The sequence below is a fragment of the Globicephala melas genome, chromosome 2, assembly GCF_963455315.2.
Source record: "Globicephala melas chromosome 2, mGloMel1.2, whole genome shotgun sequence".
Lineage (NCBI taxonomy): Eukaryota > Metazoa > Chordata > Mammalia > Artiodactyla > Delphinidae > Globicephala > Globicephala melas.
Window position 1 is genome coordinate 70,611,461 of NC_083315.2, and position 19,939 is coordinate 70,631,399.

At 42.5% G+C, this 19,939-nt stretch overlaps 2 protein-coding genes and 1 pseudogene across 3 annotated transcripts in view; 1 reads left to right on the top strand and 2 right to left on the bottom strand.

The window, feature by feature from the left end:
* The window catches only part of RAB8B (RAB8B, member RAS oncogene family), a 66,533-nt gene extending 58,630 nt beyond the window's left edge, over positions 1-7,903 (bottom strand). The window contains exon 1 of the mRNA XM_030878927.3: positions 7,692-7,903. Coding sequence (XP_030734787.1) covers positions 7,692-7,815 — 124 coding nt within the window. The 5' untranslated portion in view covers positions 7,816-7,903. The remainder of the gene's footprint in view (positions 1-7,691) is intronic.
* Positions 7,904-16,702: 8,799 nt separating this feature from the next.
* LOC132596661 (glycine cleavage system H protein, mitochondrial-like) lies at positions 16,703-17,353 on the bottom strand (annotated as a pseudogene).
* Positions 17,354-18,187: 834 nt separating this feature from the next.
* Positions 18,188-19,766, top strand: LOC115864826 (heterogeneous nuclear ribonucleoprotein A3-like). 2 transcript variants are annotated; one of them, XM_030878926.3, is made up of 2 exons: positions 18,201-18,248; positions 18,315-19,766. In XM_030878926.3, exons 1-2 carry the CDS (start codon positions 18,243-18,245, stop codon positions 19,377-19,379), a joined length of 1,071 nt encoding a protein of 356 aa, XP_030734786.2. In that variant the 5' UTR covers positions 18,201-18,242; the 3' UTR covers positions 19,380-19,766. The 2 variants fall into 2 exon arrangements, with proteins under 2 accessions (XP_030734785.2, XP_030734786.2); XM_030878925.2 differs by having other exon boundaries at positions 18,188-19,766.
* The last annotated feature ends 173 nt before the right edge of the window (positions 19,767-19,939 follow it).

A 19,939-nucleotide genomic window follows, 5' to 3' on the forward strand; every position in this document is an offset into this window, starting at 1 on the left:
AAAATATATATATATGTAATAGTCATTGACAGATAATGTTTTAATACTGAAATTTAACCATGACACACTGGACAGCAGATACTACATATTCACTTTAGAAAACAGGCAGCAGGGACTTCCCTGGTGGTCCAGTGGTAAAGAATCCGCCTTCCAACGCAGGGGACACGGGTTCGATCCCTGGTCAGGGAACTAAGATCCCACATGTTGCAGGGCAACTAAGCCCGTGCACCACAACTAGAGAGAAGCCAGACGCTGCAACAAAAGATCCTGCATGCCTCGTGAAAGATCTCGCATGCCTCAACGAAGATCCCGTGTGCCGCGACTAAGACTGACACAGCCCAAAAAAAGAAAGAAAAGAAAGAAAAGAAAAAGAAAATAGATAGCAAATATGTAGGATGTTGCCATCCACTCTCTCCGTCCATTGCCCATGGCCCACATCAGGAATCTTTCACAGCCCTCGGTCTTGCTGAGCTCAGACAGGACCTCAGAACTCTATACAACACAGCATGTTGGGAGGCAGCTACCAACCCATCAGCATCGACATTTATGCTGAAGCCCATTTCGTCCCAGCTTTGCATAGTCCTCAACCCACTATACCAAAATACTGAAACAGATCTTCAGAGAAAGCCACTACATGATAGTTTCAAGACTACCCAAAAACCTTCATTTAAGCCATAAAAACGTATTTTTCCATATTATGTAATTTCTAAAGGATAATAAGAGCAGAAAACATAACTGCAAACATTAGTTTTACTCTAGACACTATGCTGTTTCACTGAGATACACAAGCGGTTCTATATAATAAATGTTTATATTCATCTTTTTAAAAATAGAATTTGGCTTTATTCAACCCAAACGCCCAGCCCAATTCCAAACCACTCACTACCCTGTCACTCAAACAGTGCTGGGCAGAACACAGACACAAACATAGCTCCATCTGCTAATTAAAACCGGGCATGAAACTGTTAATAGGCATCTGTTGCATTGTTTGAAGCTAATGGGCAAAGACAAAGCTGAAATGGCTCTTCTAAAGCAAACCCAGTGATTTCACTCATTTTCTATTTGGTATTTATGTTAGTGGGGGGTTGGAAGCAGGGTGTTAAACAGCTTATTATGAAGACCGAAAGACAAGTGAAATATCTTTCAGAGTCTAAAATATCCCTTTAAAACTGATTATAGAAAGACAGCATTTTACAGTGGGGGAAATACCATTCTTGTATTAAGAATTCAAATTAAGCACTTTTAATCTTGCCTCAGACATCGTCTAGTTATCTAGAATATTATGAAAGATAACAACTAAAATTTAAGCAATGCTTTATAGCTCATATAGTGCTTTCATAATTCATTCATCCAATTGATTGGCCTTGGAGACTTAAAAGGTGAATAAGATTTGATTCCTGCCCTAGGGAACTCACATCAACGCTGAAAAGTTGGTATAGTATTAGTATACTCTAGTACAGATAAAGGAACGAAGGACCTAGAAGGACAACTGACTCACTAAAGGCCAGAGATGAAGGAACGGCAGATGTCAGGACATGAATCCTGATCTGACCCCAGACCTATTGCTCTTAATTGACCATGCAATCTCCCTAACACCAAACATGAACCAAGCCGCTACATCGGCTACTTAAATTTCAGAAGATCCATATTATGTTATGTTCCACAATATTACTCACCAGCTAACAGTTACTTCCCCATTCCCTACTCCCACCCTCTTCTCATCCTGCTATGAAAACTCTTTCCTGCCGAATTTTCCCACGTAGTCATTCTAACACACACCAGAGTGCTGGTCTCCAGAACGGTCCTGTGTGCAGGCAGGCAGATCTGACCTAGAGCCAGCCATGTCCTCAGGCCATGTCGGCAGCTCCCTGGTCTCCCACTTCTGGTTCCATGGTTCCTTCCAGGTTCAGTTATCAGATTCCACTAAAATATCAACTGCTAAATTTTTCCTTGTCTTCAAAGACCAGACATTTTCCTCTAAGACAATATCCAAACCTATCTCTCTCCAGCTTTTCTTAGAGGATCCAAACAATCTTGGTGCTGTTGCCAAGAGAACCTCCTCCCTGGTTTGCTGCCATGCAGAACAGCTGGTGAAGCTCTTTGTTAAAGTACGCTTATTCTTAAGACACATCTAGGTCTGTCTCCAAGACTCAGTTTCCCACTCCCATCCTTGATTTGTGGAATGGCTTTTTGCATTCGCTAGAACACTACCTGAGGAGATGAGTTTAACCCTTTATGATCAAGTATTAAAATCCTGAAACAGTGTTCTTTTCAAAGCTATCACCTAGATGGGAAGTCTATCGACAGCTTTGAAAGCAAGGGCCATGGGGCTCTCTCCCTTTCTCCTCTTAGCAGAAGTCCAGGTTCCCAAGCAGACTTTCTGCGGACCCCTCTGTCACCCACCGCCGGTCAGGGCAGTTCTTCATTCTGCATTGGGAGTCTGGAAGAAGACTCTCCCTTCCCTTCCTTTGCCCAGATGCTGAGAATTGGAAAAGCAAAAGCAGATGTGTGGCCCAAAACTGCTCCATAGAAAGATGAAAACAGCTTAGGTCCTCCTGCCACTGTGGACAGCAATGGGGAGAGTGATAACGCAGACAGTGTTCCTGTGCCCTGTTTCCAGAATTCCTTCAGCCAAGCTATTGAAGCAGCATTCACGAAACTGGACATGCCAGCTACTTCAGATCCCCTCTCTGAAGAGAAAGGAGGAAGAAAAGAAAAAACAGAAACAGAAGCTCCTGTCCAGCACCTCAGTCGTCCAGACCAAGTGACACTACTGGCCTGGCTACCTTCTCCATCCGGTTTTCTTTTTTCTGTGCTTTTGTTTTGCTGCTGTAATTTTTAAGTATTTGAGTTTGAACAGATTAGCTCTGGGGGGAGGGGGTTTCCACAATGTGAGGGGGAACCAAGAAAATTTTAAATACAGTGTATCTTCCAGCTTCCCGTCTTCACGCCAAAATAAAATACTGACACAAGAGGAAAAAAAAAAAAGACAGTGACATTAAAATAAGGCTTTATGTACAAAATGTTCAATTTGAAGTTGCCTGTCCCTTACATATTTTTGTTTGAGAGGTTGAAACCATGGAAAACAACTATGAAAATTAAAATCTACTTGCACTACGTATCTGGATTATACTCAGCCAAATGTTGATATCATCTTGGATAAAAATGTAAATACGACAAAGTTTGTTTTTCAGTCAATCAGTCTTGATAAAAACTTTGAATTGCTACCAACCAAAAACAGTTTTTAATTTTAAGCTGGGGTCAGCAAACTCTTTCTGTAAAGGAACAGTTAGTAAATATTTTTAAGCTTTGTGGGACATATATGGTGTCTGTTGCATATTCTTTGTTTTGTGTTACTTTTTAATAACCCTTTAAAAATGTAAAAAACATTCTTCCCTTGTGGACTGCACAAAAACAGGCTGCAGGCCGCAGGTCACATTTGGCCTGTGGGCCATAGTTTGCCAACCCCTAAACGAAAGTAAGTGAATCCAAGAAAAAAATGTTAAGGAATAAAAATGTTAGGGAATAAAATGTTAGGCACTAGGCTGCAACAATTATCAGCACACATTAATATGACGTCATTAGTTATTTTGCACATGGAAGGAATTTTAATGGCAGGATACTTTGATCTCTTAACGTGAAACTACAGACATAGAAAGGGCAAAGGACAGTTACAACGTGCCGAGTTAGCCCATATAAACTCCTATAGGACTCTGAGTTGTATTAGCATTTACTGTTTCCCTAAAGTGATACAGCTACTCCAAATGGGAACACCTTAACTTTCCTCACATAAAAGCAAACGTGCAAAATCGAATTCCTCCCTGGAAAAGATGGTGACTTGAATTTATGGTGGTGATCATACTGATCAGAAATAGCAGCAGCTCAGTCGTGAAAAGTGATCCAGACTTGAATCTGGGGTTTCACTAGAGGCTCTTCTACAATCAGCTGTGTGATCTTGACAGTATCAACCTAAGCTCAGTTTTCTTACTTATAAAACTGGGCCATGGGCATAAGGTAGATAATTTCTAAGACTCTGCTGTCAAACTATGACTATACTAAATAATAAAACCACTCAGGAAATACCCTAACAGGAAGAAGGGGGCAGGGCAGGGGAGAGACAGTTAAGGGAGGAAGCTTAGACTGTCCTGTTAAGAGGACAGGGCTGGGTTTTCTCTTTCTGTTCTCCCAGCACCTTGTTCGGTACAGGTCATTCCAAGACATCGATATGACCCTCGCATCAATACTAAAATGTGCCCACATCCCATAGGAAATATAATTCAGAGCTACTGTATTACCGTTTCCTAGTTGTCTTAATGCTACATTTTACATACATTTAATTAATCGTTATTAATGATCATGTAAGGGGCTTGGGGAGTCAATCAAATTTTTTTTTTCAGTTCTTGAGTTTTTCGTTTGAACTGAAATGCTAGTTGGTGGTTGGTCCTAGACACTGGGCCTACAACTTCAAATGGATAAAACATCCCTACTCAAAAGTTAAATATTATCTGACTGATATACGAAAAGAGTCCCAACAAGTCAGTTGAAAAAACTGTACCCTCTACCACCCCCAAGAGCAGAAAGGAAATGAGGGGAGCTGGGACATCAGAGAAGATACCAGAACCTTAGATACATGAAAGAAGAAAGCATCTGTGCGACAACTGTTTCTGTAATCAAAATGACTGATTGCCTCCTTCCTTTCATGAATGCAGAACCCCTATCAAAACAGTGTCTAGAGGTGGCAGATGTCCTTTTTTAAAACTACTTAAATTTTAACAAAGCAAAATTAAGACTGTAAATGTATCTCCATGGGAAGAAACAGGCATCCATACGTATCTCCCAACACACACACACACACACACACACGCACGCACGCGCGCGCACACACACACACACACACACACACACACCCCATGTATTAAGAAATGCCCATTAAGGAATGGACAATTCCTGGGACGTAGACCTTATCAAGTTTTGTCAGCAATGATGTGGCAGTCAGAAAAGCCCTGGAAACTTCCACACTGAGGTGCCTCAAGAAATAATTATGACTGGGAGGAGATGGACCACCAACTCTCCCCTCAGCAACCTCAGATCACCTGGAAACAGGGGTGATGGCTGGAGGGGGGTAGATATTGCTGCCAGAGATGTGGACGCTCCAAGCCTATGTTTGTGATCGGTGTGTGTGGAACTTTTCACTAGAATGATGTTAACATTCACCTTATTTTCCTAGCTTAACTTCAACTCCAAAGCATTAGGTTGTACGTATGTACAGTTTTTGTGCTGTTTGAAGGCAGTGGGCCACCACTTCCTGTCAGAGCTCTGGGGCTAAATGGGATTTCCCCTCCTCCATGTCAACTGAAGACAAAGCTCAGAGCCTCTCTTTACCACATCCACCCCACTGAAAATACAAAGGACAACATGACACGTGAGATTCACCCCATTTAACGTCTACCTCCAGTTCTAAGCTCTTTCAGGACACTTGTTTTCCTGCCTTAATAGCTGCAACCCTCCACAAAACGAAATTTCAATCATTAAAAAAAAAAATTTAAAAATCCACGGAAGAAAGATTGTACTCCTTCAGAATGAAAGGTAACTTTTCAAAGCTACTATTGTAAAAGGAAGCAGGCACCCTCACAGAAAAGGTGGGGCAAAAATTAAGACCAAAAAAGAGGAAACTAATAAAACTATTACAAACAAGCAAAAGTCATTTAAGGAGCTTAATGGAAACAGCATCAATGAGATTCAGTCACTTTCGATGCAGGGGAATACTTCTGGGAGGGTCACTCATAGAACGGACAAAAGGCAACCCACTCGACTTGTTAGAAACCGTCCTTTACCATCTGGACTGCAGTGTGCATTCAACAATGAAAAAGGGTTATGGGGTTTTGAAATGAGTACCAGCATCAAAAATTAACGCCTTTTGGTTGCCGCAACAGCTCCCATCAAATCTCTTAGGAATATACTTGAGACATGACATTTAAAATCTGCTTCCTCCGAAGAGAAAAAGTCCCACTCAAGAATGACTGCCAAGAACTTGCAACTCAAACTTCCCTAAGCCCAGACTTCATAACACCCAGGAGGTTTCAGACCACTCAATCCATATGAAAGACGCCAGAACAAACAAACCATAGCCTTTCCTAGTGCTTGGCTGAAGAGTGCTCTACACCCCAATATTCTTCTTTTATAAATGATAAATTATCCTTAAAACATAACTCATTACCATAGCACTAGCCCCCTAATAATCCCAGCAATTCATGGCGAAATATGCTGTAAGAACCATTTGAAAGATGCTTAAGTGAGCCGCTATGAGAAGCCATGACATTATCCAGACAACCAAGAGCTAAGATTCTTAAGGGCCTTAATTAACAGCAGCTATTTAACAAGGGAAATGATGTTAAGATCACTTGTACAGGCAGCTTAAAACCAGCTCTGATTTGCTCTTCTTTAGGTTTACGTTTAGAGATCTTGTTACCTGACCAGAGTCTTCCAAAAGTAGGAAGGACAGCTCCCAGCCAAGACCAGAAAAATCAGAATCAATTGAAAGTAACTGAGGGGTATATTGCATGTTGTGATTCGTTTAGCAAGTAATAATTAAAACCAAAGGAAAATATACAGGGAGGCAGGCAGAATGTAAGATCAATTCCCCAGCTGAGGATTATTAAACCTTCAAGGCTAAGAACTTTAAAAATTGAGAAGTGCTGTGGCACAGGAGATAGTAAAGGAATGAACCACATTTTCCTGACCACACCATTCCCAAAGTCACCCATCCTCTTAACACCCCTTAACACTCACAGAACAATTTAATGCTCCATACACAGTATCTCATTATTAGTCACTTTTTGCTCTTTCTCCTGCACTTGATCCAAAGGGAGTAAAGGGAGAGGAAATGGTAACCAGTGCTCCCAGTTACTGGAGAAAGTCCTACTTTCCATTTCCTCTCCCTATCCCATCTTCTCTCTTCTCTGCTCAACCTCTCTACTGTATATTCTGGTTCCCTTTTTCCTTTCTATTTCACAGCCAGCTCTCCTTTACTTTCTCCACCAAGTATCCTCATTCCATCCTCTGGCTCCCTGAACTCATCTTCTACCTGCAATTTTCTTCTGCCCCCTTCCATGATATCTATGACCAGACTTCTTGTAGCCAGTGCCCCTCATCCCTTACCTCCTGATCACTCATTCCTCCGAACTCCTTCCGGATTCCCGGGTTCTCACCTCTCTTGTCCCTTGTGTCCTCTGTCCTTTACTTCACGGACCTCCCATTCCCATTCCCCCAACCCTTCATTTCCCCCTTCACATTTCCTTCCTCTTTCCTGTCTTTTAATCCATTTCACACCCACTATTCCCTTCTCTCTCTCCATGAGATTTCCTGTGTCCCCCCGACTCTGTCCCTCTAAGACCCCTCCCTGTCACACCCCCAACCCTCTCAACACCCCTAGTCCTTGTTCTTCTGGTTCCTCCTCCCCTTCCTTTGCCCCCAAGTTCCTCCTTTCAACCGCCCGCCCCCCCCCCCAGCCTCACGTCCCCACCGGCCCCCCCCTCCCTCATGCCTTCACCCTCTCCCACTGCCCTCGCAGCCCTGCTGTCCCCGGGGTCCCTTCCCTGGGGCTCCCAAGCCCTCCCACCCCTCTCTCCTGGCCCCCTCGCACCCGCTCCCCATTTCTCACTCCCCGTCCCCGGCCGCGGCCCCTCCCTCACCGATGGTGGAGATGAAGGTGGTGTTGAAGGCGTCCTCGGAAAAGCGGAATAGGAGGCAGGTCTTGCCCACCCCCGAGTCGCCGATCAGCAGCAGCTTGAACAGATAATCATACGTCTTCGCCATCTTCTCGCTCCGGCCCTCTGACCGCGGAGCGAGAGGAGCGGCGGAGAGAGGCGGGGAGGGGGCTGCGGGCGAGGGGGCGTGCCCGCTGAGCCGCCGCCGCTCGCCCCGCCCCTCTCCCCGCCCCCTTCCTCAAAGAAGGCCTGCGCGCCCCGCCCCGCATGGCCAATCCGCGGAGGCTTCGTCATCACCGCCCGCGCCCCAGTGTTTGGTGGGGCTTGTAGTTCCTTTGAGGAGCTTCGGGCGTGCCCGGGGCAGGCTGTCCCCGCGGCCCCAAAGGATAAAAGAAGAGCCGCTCTGGGCTGGGTGATCGGGGGTTAGGCGTTTCCACTCGAGGTAGGCAGGGAGGGCCGGTTTCCAACTCTGCGTGTCCTACCACCGGAACTTAACTTCGTCGTTTCTTTGTGTGCTGGTGCCTTTCAAATCCAGGACCTCGGAATCTGAGTCCAGCCGATCCCGCATCTCTTCCACCGCGACCCGCAGCTGAGATGCTTTCTTTCCTTCTCGCTGCCCTGGCGCAGGCTGTGGATTATCTGCAGAGTGCCTTACCTGGCTTCTCCTCCAGCTGCTGCCCAGCACCACGTCTGAGCCCCCTCCCGCAGCCCGTCAGTTACGGAGCTCGAAAAGAATGATTGCGGTTCTCACTTGAACCCCACTCCTGTTCTCTTCTTCACGCCTCCAGAGCAGAGCGAAATACAGTGGGTATTTTAGAGGATCTGCTATGCAGACCGCTCATCTCCTCCCGCAGGAAGATGGACAAAAAGTCTGGGAATTGAAATTTTCAAGGCTTGTGCTGCAGGCCTGTGCCCTATAAAACTGCAAGCATTCATGCGAGGAAGGAACTATGACCGTGGGAATCTGGAGGATAAGATTTGGATTTTGTCTTGGCTCAGCTGCTTAATAGCACATAGGCTTTCTGAACCTCAGTTTTCTGATCTGTAAAATGGGTATAAAACAAGTTGTTTCATAAAGTTGTAGGAAAAATTAAGTGAAATACTGAATGTGAAAGCACTTTGAAATCCTTAAGGCAATGTAGAAAAATGTTAGTGGTGATGGTTACCTTCTTCAGCCCTCTGTAGGCTCTCACTTTTATGGATAACAAATGGGGGAAAAGCAGCATTCTGTTATACTCAATTTAATCCTTTATTTCTTGCCTTAGATTATTCTTTGTTTTGTGGATGTATGATTCAGGCCTCTTTCAGTCGCTAGGGGCAGAAACCCAACCATATCACGCTCTCATGAAAGGGGGATTTAATGGCTCAGGTAAAGCAGAAGGGCAAGCGAATAGCTAAGGAGGTCTGGGACCAGAAGCTCTATCCATTCAGGGCTCTCTGTCTCTCATCTCTTCTCCCTTGTAATTTCTAACATGTCAAATACCAACAAAAGCTTTTTAGAGTCCTCAATAATTTTTAAGAGGATTAAGGGTTCCTGAGGCCAAAGCATATGAGAACCACAGTCTATGGTTCTTAGGTCTAAGGAAACACCTTTTGGAAGGTTAGAGAAGGTTATTAAGGGAACCAGTGGACTCAACCATTAGTAGACTAAGGAGAAAACTTGGGCAGCTAGTTGAACAAGACAGCAGGTTTTTCTAAAACATATCTTGTGTGCCTTGTGACTTTATGTTCAATGCCAGTGATATTCCATTCTTCGTCTTGCTGCGAGACAAGAAAGACGAGAAAATTCAGTTGGGTCTAGGAGCTGCTTTCACCTTCTATGTGAAAAAAAAAAAAAGATAAAATGTGTCATTAACTCACACTTCTTACAGTACCCAGAGGGTTGCTGCTAATCTAATGTCTAATTTCTAGAGTCCACTTGATGGGAACAGATCTCTAAGAAGGTCAGAGTCACAGTTTCTATCCCCTAATGAGGAGGGATTCTGTCCTCTGGCACAGGCTGAGCCTCCTTGTCCCAGACAGTTCTTGGGCAAGTCTGTGAACTTGGCCTCAGCCAGGGCTGAACAAACGTAGACAGCACCTTCCTCTTCATTTGGAAAAGAAGTGAAAAAAATCTTCAAAGACCACTGGAATCCTCTTTCTTCTGTAAAACGTGTACTGATTAAAATAACTTTTAGTTCCACTACCTGCATGCAACTACTGGCATTCTCTCTCTGTATGAATAAGAACACGCTGATGTGGCAAAGAACTTAAGTTCATAAGAGAAGCTAGGGTTAGGAATCTTAAAGTCCCTAAGTTTCCTTAGGGGAATTTTGTTAACTGATGGGAATTAAAAATTTTTTTGTCTTGTTTTCACTTCCCTGGCTTTTCTCTATTAGCAAGTGTGTATAACATTTGGGACTTTCTAGCTGATCAGTCTGTATACCACTGTTGAACCATTCAAGCATTTTGATATACTGACACTACTTCAAGAAGAATCCAATTTTTTTCCTTTTGTGAATTATGAATTTTCATATTTTGTATAACAACATGTTACTTAGAGATCAGATTTGGGTGGTAGTAACTATTATTGAATCAAGGCACTTTGCTCGAAAGACTGGACAATAAGTGTATTTGTAGACCTAAGGGTCCCACAGATCACAGATTGCTGGCTGCCACTTTCTTTTCTTTCTACCAGTGGCACGTTACTATGTTCTGAGAAAACCGCATCAATACTTTTTTGCCAGTTGCCCAAACCCACCCTTAAAATGCTATGTCACTGCAGATACTAAGCAGACCAGCACTTTCAATTTAATTCTGTAAATGTTTATTGAAGCCTTTGATAAGTTTAACATGTACATGGCAGCTTGACTTAACAGGAATCTAGCTGTCCAAGGAGTTTACCCTCTGTGGTTTTTGTCAGGCCAGTACTCTGTTCCTCCTGCTTTGGGGCAGCCACTCCTCCCCCTCTGGGGGCTGTGAATCATGGTACTTTATTCCTTCAGCCACAGAGGTGGGCATATGGCCAGGCTAGGTCAAACTGAGTTCTTACCCGTGAATTTTCTAGGAAGGTGGGGTGATGATGATGAAAGGAGTTCTCGCTGATGTGAGGTCTTCGTGAGCTTCAGGCTGGTTGATCAGAATGTAGTTCATTTTCCTGTATTATCTTGTTGCTGCCCTCCTCTATATGGTTACTTTGTCCTCAGTCTGGCTTTTCTCATGGTAGCAAGCAGGACTGCCATGTTGCACAATTGCAAGAGCCATTATTCACTTCTTACAGTAGTTTATTCATCCTGGGGGTCTTTAACCCCCAAGAATCTACAAACACATTCTTGAGGGTCTGTGTGTTCTCTAGGCAAATTTTCAAATTAATTCAAGCATTCCTTAACTGGTTTAAATTGTTCCATGACACTTGAATGTGAGAAATGTCACCTTTCTTAATTGCTTAAGTGAAATTAAACTTGGCTGAGACCCCTACTCCTCAAGGGCTGGCAAAACTGGTACCAAACATTATTGAGACTTGTCCTCCCCTTAACTGTATCCTACAAGAATCCAGGTGCTTACATGGTCCTGAAAAATTAGGGACAAAGCAACCTCTGGTTGTCAGTCTGTACCCATCAGTGCTGATGCTTCTGTCCAACCACCCTTGGGTTCTGGTCCTCTGCCATCTGTTGAGCACAGCTGTCCTGGTAGGCTACAGAGATGTCCTTCATGGTGATTACTTTCAATGACTGATGACTCGGTCATCGAATAAGTTCTCTCTCTGTTATCTAAAGTTTGTGTACTTCTTTGTCTTCTCCCTTAAAACTTGAGCCTTTTGAGGAAAGGGACATTGCTGATTTCTGTGTCGCCAGCATGCCTAGAATGATGCCTTACACATAGTAGGTACTCAGTTGTTGAACGAATGAATGAACATCTGACTATCATGCCAGAAGTCTAGGTTGTTGTTGTTTTTTTTCCACACCGCATGGCATGCAGGATCTTAGTTCCCTGACCAGGGAAAGAACCTGTGCCCCCTGCAATGGAAGCACGGAGTCTTAACCACTGGACCACCAGGGAAGTCCCCAGTCTAGGTATTTATAAAACATCTGGGACACCTTCAGTTTATTATTTGCTATAAGACCTAGGTATTTTTAGCCTCACCAATACCTTTCTGGTTGTACTTTACCTTCTATTTATATGTTATTCATTTTGTAAGTATACTATTTATTGTTGTGTTTAAAAAATCAGTGTGATTATATATTATTTCTCTAGCTTGTCAAGACCATATTGAATGATAACTCCTCAAAAATACCAATTTCTCTTATCAACTGTCTGTCATCCCAAACCATGCTATTTGTTTAGTGATAATCCAGTGGGATAATTCTACAATTATCTTCATCAGAGAGGGACACACTGTACTCTTTCCACCCACTGATGTTTCCTGAGCAATCATTGGTTGAATAATGTCTACTCAAACAAGCTCACACTGTGAAACCAGCTCAGCAAGGCCTACCTGGAGGATGCAAAGGTATCTGTCATGTGGTCCCTGCCCTCAGTTTGCTTCCCAGGCAATTGAGGGGAGATCCCACAAGTGAAAAGTTCAATGATAAATGGGAGGCAGATACGTGGCAGACACACACTTCATCTATTCTGATGGGTCAGGTGTCTGTTCTGATTGGTTGGCTTTTAATTCGGATTGGTCAGACATCCAATCTGATTGGTCAAGTGCTTATGCCAAACTGATTGTTAAATATTTTGCATATCTCCACTGAATGTAAAAATTAAATAAAAATGACATGATAATACCAAAAAATGGCTACATGAAATTTACTCTACTATAGGGTGGATTGGAAGGAATCTATTCTAATACACTTGTATTATTTCTTTCTCTAATAATAAAGTTTTTGACAATAAAATATGTTAGTGAAATTCATTCCTTTCATTAGCCTGGCCATCGCTACGTAGGATTTTGTGTCAAATAAGGCACATACACAGTAAGTACTATGTGCTTTGGGTAGAGTTTCTTGTTAGAATGAGTGATTAAAGAAAGCCTTTTGGAACCAACTTTAAAATGGACTTTGATCCAATGGCAAAGTCAAGATGTTATGAAACTCACAATCAGCATCATAAGAGGTATTGAGATACGTGTGGCAGTAAATAATAGAATACTAAATGCCAAATAATAAAAATATTTACTTAATCATATACTAAAATAATCAGATCTAGAACTAGCGACAGGTGAGTGATCCAGCAGCTCAAAGGACATGCCCAGGACCTGGTTTCTCTCTCTTGGTTTCTTAGCAATGCTTCCTCAAAAAGTAACACTGATTTCAACAGACCGGCCTCATGTGGTTGCAAAATGTCTTGCTGAAACTCCTGGGACACCTAGATTCAAAGAGAGCAGAATGTAAAGAATCCTCTTTCTCAGGAGTTCAAATAAATACCCTAGAATTCAGTTCCATGGGCCCTGACTGCCCTTCCGTGAACCAATCCTAGGGTCCAAGAGAATGGCGTAAGCCAACTGGCTTAAGTCATTCGAGCTGAATACGGGGTCAAACTCACCCTAAATCACAGGATCCTGTTAGAAATAGAGAAGACAGGAGGCAACAATGCTGTAGAAGCAACCAGTGAAAACTACAACCTGTTTCAGTGTCAAATGCATATAGATATTCATATCGTGTTCAGTTATGTTGAAATTTCTGGAGAGGTCATGGGGCTGAATCCAGGAAAATTCTGACTTGTCTTTCTCTTAAACAGATGGATTGATGTTGAACTGGAAAGAAGAGGCAAGAGAGAAATACTGTTTCCTTGAGGAGGCGATGGGTGGTCCAAAGCTAGAATTAACACAGGCACTTAGACACCTGGTCCCTTTTCTACCCCACTTCAGCAACCAGGTAAGGTTAAACACTTTGATAGCCTTGAACTTTCTAAATTCTCTATCAGGCCCTGACAAGCCTGTCCTGGGATTTTTTAATGGAAGGAAGATTGGACAAAGCATCAGGTGACCTGGGTTCCGTTCCTAGCTCTGCCCCTAACTAGCTCTGTGACCTAAAAGGACAACAACCCTTCTGTGCCTCAGTTTCCTCATTTGTAAAATGAAAGAGGCTGGACTAGAGAATCGATTTCTGTCTATAAAATCCTTTGGCTCTTGAACCCAAGCTCCTAACAGATATCCTGAGATCTGCCTTAGGGGTTCTGGTCTTACAGACTTCGGTCTCCAAGTCCAACTAAACACCCTAGTGAATTGAGGAGATTCATCAACAGGCCTAGGAGGCCTTGGAGGCCAGGCAGAGTGTGGGGCTGGAAAGGAGCCCAAGACACCTAGTTCCTTATTCTAAAAAGCATTCAGTTCACCCTATGACCCAGTTATCAGTACTTCTCTCTTTCCAAGGAGTGCAAAGTTTCAGTCCTTTCTGTGACGAGAACAAGTTACTGGGTTGCCAACAACTTATTGGATTGCCAATCTACAGGAGGAAGAGAAAAATGAAATTCTCCTTTGTATTTTGAGCCATATTCAATCAGATTCCTGCCTCCAATTCCTGCTTAATACGGATAATCATTTCCTGAATAACCTTAAAACACAGATTTCACTCCCACCACCAATTTAACAGCAGCAAGGGCTTATAAAACGGAGTTTATCAGGGAGCACGGTGAATGCTCCCAAACCTGTGATAAAACACCCTATCTCTCTTGAAATTTTTGCTCTTGCTGTTCAGGCAGAACTGAAGAGTTAACATGAAATCAAGCAGATCTCTTTGATTACTCATTTTTAAGATTTACAATTATAAATTATGGTACAATCTAATAGAATGCTGAAGAAATAAGGCTGAATAGGTAATTCTTTGGGGCCAGGATGAATATTCAGATTAAGAAGAACTGTTAATGAAATCCCAATCACATAGTAATTTCCCTCCTATTACTTTCTGAAACTCAAGTAGCTGTATGGCCTAATTAGGCCTGTTTTGGGGATTATCACCACATTTTATTTCTGCAGTGAGTGACATCACTCGGCGTTTAATATTCATTGAGGCTTTTACGAAACAGAGAGGTTTCCATATGTCTCTAGAGCAAATCATTTGTGTTTGCCATCTGCTACTCGAGAGTAGTTTTATAGACAAAGAATGCAAATCACTTGATTCTTTAATTACTTTGGGGTTAGGCTATACTACAGTTGGGATTGTGGGACAGCCAATTCACTGCTAGGAGAATACTGTTGTTTACTTAGCCACCAACTTAAAGAATTCTTTTCAAGCAAATGGCATGAAAAGAAATTGAAGCCTAAAATTTGTCCTTTTAAGTAGAGGCAAAGACCATTGTGAAGTGATGTGTGAGGCTTTTCTGAGTTGGCATTAAGGAGACACTACCAGAGCACAGGACATTGAGGTCAGTGTAGCAAGCATCGGTTCTCTTTTCTTAGTTCTGACACCAAAGGAATATATGACTCAGTACTTAAAAAAAAAAAGCCAAGGATCTCCTTGAGCTCAGTATCAAAAAAAAGATAATTTACTCTTAGTCACCCAGGAGCTAATTACCTTGGCTTTGGACTCAGTGCCATTTGTTTCTCTTTCCCCCATTCTCATTAGCTTCTTGAATTGTGGATAATTCTCTGCTCAGTAGCATCTCCACCAGCCTATGGACACACACCATTAGTTTTGCTTCATCAGGAGTAACTTCAAACAACAGAGTTTTACCAAAAGTGGAAACCCTGGAGCTTTAAGGTTATCTGTAGATTTCAATTACTGATGCTTTTTCTAAACTTCCTCACAGTAAAATTTCATTCACTGCGATTGTTTGCACATAGAATGTGAAAAATTGGCAACTGAAAGGGACCTAGTTTGGCCATTGACTAGCTATGAGATCTTAACCTCATGGCCCTCTGATGTCTAAGACTATTTTCTGCTTTAAGATGCTATAAAATCAATGCGTTTAAGAGATCGTTTATTCTAATGTTTCCAAAGTTTGTACCTCAGGATACTAAGTGAATCAGCAGATGTTAGTAGGTGAAACTAGAAGAGAGGGTTTCATGGTCAAACTCGTTTGAGAAATGCTGCTATCAAAGTGTTTTGAAGGTACAGCTTCTCCGAACCCTTCATATGCTGCTGTGCCTTGTGACTCTCCACCACTGGGTGTGGTGGGCAGCTTTTCCAACACTGCTGCCCCAGGCTGCTTTTTGAAGAAACGTCTTATGGGACCTGTGTTTTGCGGAATTTAATTTGGGAAACTCTGATGTAACCTCAACCCTTCGTTTTAGACATGAAGATCTAAGCTGTAAAGTCCTCCTGTCACGATGAGAATCAGCATGTTTACAAGTAGCTGTCCAGAAGCAAGGCGGCATCCGTTAGCAGAGTGCCTGACACACTGGACTGAGAGCACCTGTCTCTGCCTCCTGGTTTCTCCCGACTCCCAGGGCAGGGCTCCCTCATGCTGCCTCTGTCACCATCACACCCAAAGAAAGGCCAGCCAAGGGCTGGGGGCAATGTGATGGCTGTTCCCTTCCTGCCTGGGGCTTTACCCTCAAGTCCTGGGGGACTGACAGGTATTGTACTAACTGAAATGAAAATCATTTTATGTGCAGAAGCAAATTCACCCAGAATTCTGAAAGTGCAAAAGACTAGATCCTTAAAGGAACATTCTGGATGCTGTGTTTTTCAGAAAAAAAAGGCGAATGTTAAGTAATTAAGCTAACATTCGCGTTCTTTGTTTTCTATTATTCTATATTTTGAGTGAGTTACAGGATGTGTTAGACAGTCCCATCACTCCCAGGCTAATTTCTTACAGTGACATCTAAAGTTCTGTAAAATGATCTGCACAATAAAATGTTTTTAAAGGTGAATTACTTAAATTTCTGGAGGGCATGAATTATATTTACATTGTATCCCTAATGACTAACACAGGGTTTGGCATATATCAGGCACATAATGATAAATACGTTTGCATTAATTAGTAGATTATAATCTGATGATTAGGCTTTAATAAAATAATGGTAATAACATATTTTTGTTTGTTTCACACTAGTATATTTAGAGGTTCCATTTTCACTCCTCAATAGATTTTATATATTTCTCATATGCTTCTTCACTCATTAGTTCATCTAGTTCTGAAGGGTTACTGTGTGTCATCTTTTTTTTTTTTTTTACATCTTTATTGGAGTATAATTGCTTTACAATGGTGTGTTAGTTTCTGCTTTCTGAGTGTCATCTTGATCAGCCAACCATCTTCATAACAAGATCTGTTGACAAGTCCTGGATTTTCTGCTAGAGTTTCATTAATTTTAGTTACTTCTCTTGATAAGAGAATAGAGTTCACTAGCAGCTTTCACAATTTCCAAAGTACCAAATTCCTCATTTGTTCAATTTTGTCCCAACTTCAGGCAGACTACAGTAAACAACATCTCCCAAAGCTTCCTATGCAAAATTGCTGATTCGCACTATTCCAACACTGTTTTCTGTTGTTACCTATTCATGTTTGTGAATTTATGGCCGGGGCGCATTGCCCCGAGGGCGCCCGTCCGCAGTACCCAAGGCAGCGGGGAGCAAGGCGCGTTGGGCGCAGAGATGGCGCGCACGCAGGCTGCAGACCGCGGCCCGCACGCTCCAGCGCCATGTTCGCAGGGGCGCAGGGGGTCTCCGTGCAGCATCTAGAGCACCCCGGCCGACGGGGGCGGGGGAGGCCGCTGGTAATAACATATTAATGGTACTAATTAATGATAGCCTACCTTTTCAAAAATCTCTTAAGATACATTCCTTGCCCTGGTTAAGGTTTATAATCAGAAGCTGGTTAACACTCCTTATTTGTAACCTATTTTCATAAACAATTGCACTGTGATGTGGTGTTTCTTTTAGGTAGTAATAAATGGGATCACTTCTATATTTGACTTTAAGACACACGCACATAGACTTAGAATTGGAATGAGTCAGTGGACATCAAGTTCTGTCTTCCAGTCATTACAGAATTCTGCTTTCGTCACTTGGCCTATATTAAACATCCCCAGAGATAAAACACATAATAATAAGCTTGAAGAAATGTGTGATCCTGGAGGGCCTTCTGAGTTATCAAAGAAGGATTAAGTCATGTTGGTAAATTATAGTATGTGTTCTGTACAGTTGACCCTTGAACAACATGGGCTTGAACTGCATGGGTCCACTTAACATGCAGATTTTTTTTCAATAAATATCCAAAAATATACATATAGAACATCCTGTGCAAGACTTGAAGTAGATAGCCTATCCATACGTAAGCGTGAAGTGAGTGATATTTAATACGAAATTAATTTTAGTTTTCTTACTGTTTCATAAATTTGCTTTCAAAGAATTACATGACCATATACTATGCCTCTCTCTCCCTCCCTCTCTCTCTGTCTGTCTCTCTCTTGTAACTGGAGAAACTGCATATCTGCCTATCATCACGGGTATGTGGTTTTTAAAAAAAAATAACAATGTTTCTAATACTGTAGTATGAATATGACTGTAATACTGTATGCCATAAAAATGGTATAACCAACGTGACGGCTAGCCCCGCCTCTTCCTCTCGGTCCCATATTGAACTCGAGTTGGAAGAGGCGAGTCCGGTCTCAAAATGGAGGTAAAACCGCTGCCCGGCCGCCCCCAGCCCGACTCCGGCCGTCGCCGTCGCCGCCGGGGGGAGGAGGGTCATGATCCAAAGGAACCAGAACAGTTGAGAAAACTGTTTCTTGGTGGTCTGAGCTTTGAAACTACAGATGATAGCTTAAGAGAACATTTTGAGAAATGGGGCACACTTACAGATTGTGTGGTGATGAGAGACCCCCAAACAAAACGTTCCAGGGGCTTTGGTGTTGTGACTTACGCTTGTGTTGAAGAGGTGGATGCAGCAACGTGTGCTCGACCACACAAGGTTGATGGGCGTGTAGTGGAACCAAAGAGAGCTGTTTCTAGAGAGGATTCTGTAAAGCCTGGTGCCCATCTAACAGTGAAGAAAATTTTTGTTGGGGGTATTAAAGAAGATACAGAAGAATATAATTTGAGAGACTACTTTGAAAAGTATGGCAAGATTGAAACCATAGAAGTTATGGAAGACAGGCAGAGTGGAAAAAAGAGAGGATTTGCTTTTGTAACTTTTGATGATCATGATACAGTTGATAAAATTGTTGTTCAGAAATACCACACTATTAATGGTCATAATTGTGAAGTGAAAAAGGCCCTTTCTAAACAAGAAATGCAATCTGCTGGATCACAGAGAGGTCGTGGAGGTGGATCTGGCAACTTTATGGGTCGTGGAGGAAACTTTGGAGGTGGTGGAGGTAACTTTGACCGTGGTGGAAACTTTGGTGGAAGAGGAGGGTATGGTGGTGGAGGTGGTGGCAGCAGAGGTAGTTATGGAGGAGGTGATGGTGGATATAATGGATTTGGAGGCGACGGTGGTAACTATGGCGGTGGTCCTGGTTACAGTAGTAGAGGAGGCTATGGTGGTGGTGGACCAGGATATGGAAACCAAGGTGGTGGATATGGTGGCGGTGGTGGAGGATATGATGGTTACAATGAAGGAGGAAATTTTGGAGGTAACTATGGTGGTGGTGGGAGTTATAATGATTTTGGAAATTACAGTGGACAACAGCAATCAAATTATGGACCCATGAAGGGGGGCAGTTTTGGTGGAAGAAGCTCGGGAAGTCCCTATGGTGGTGGTTATGGATCTGGTGGTGGAAGTGGTGGATATGGTAGCAGAAGGTTCTAAAAACTCAGAAGAAAAGGGCTACAGTTCTTAGCAGGAGAGAGAGCGAGGAGTTGTCAGGAAAGCTGCAGGTTACTTTGAGACAGTCGTCCCAAATGCATTAGAGGAACTGTAAAAATCTGCCACAGAAGGAACGATGATCCATAGTCAGAAAAGTTACTGCAGCTTAAACAGGAAACCCTTCTTGTTCAGGACTGTCATAGCCACAGTTTGCAAAAAGTGCAGCTATTGATTAATGCAATGTAGTGTCAATTAGATGTACATTCCTGAGGTCTTTTATCTGTTGTAGCTTTGTCTTTTTCTTTTTCTTTTCATTACATCAGGTATATTGCCCTGTAAATTGTGGTAGTGGTACCAGGAATAAAAAATTAAGGAATTTTTAACTTTTCAAAAAAAAAAAAAAATGGTATAACCATTCATGTGGGTATATGCTAAGTTACAGTGAAGCAATAGTATCAATTACACTAGGCTACCATAAAGCAATCATATTGCTCCTTCTTTGTTATCAATGCATGAATCATTTTATCTGTAAATAAATATGGATTTTTTTCACATTATATTTT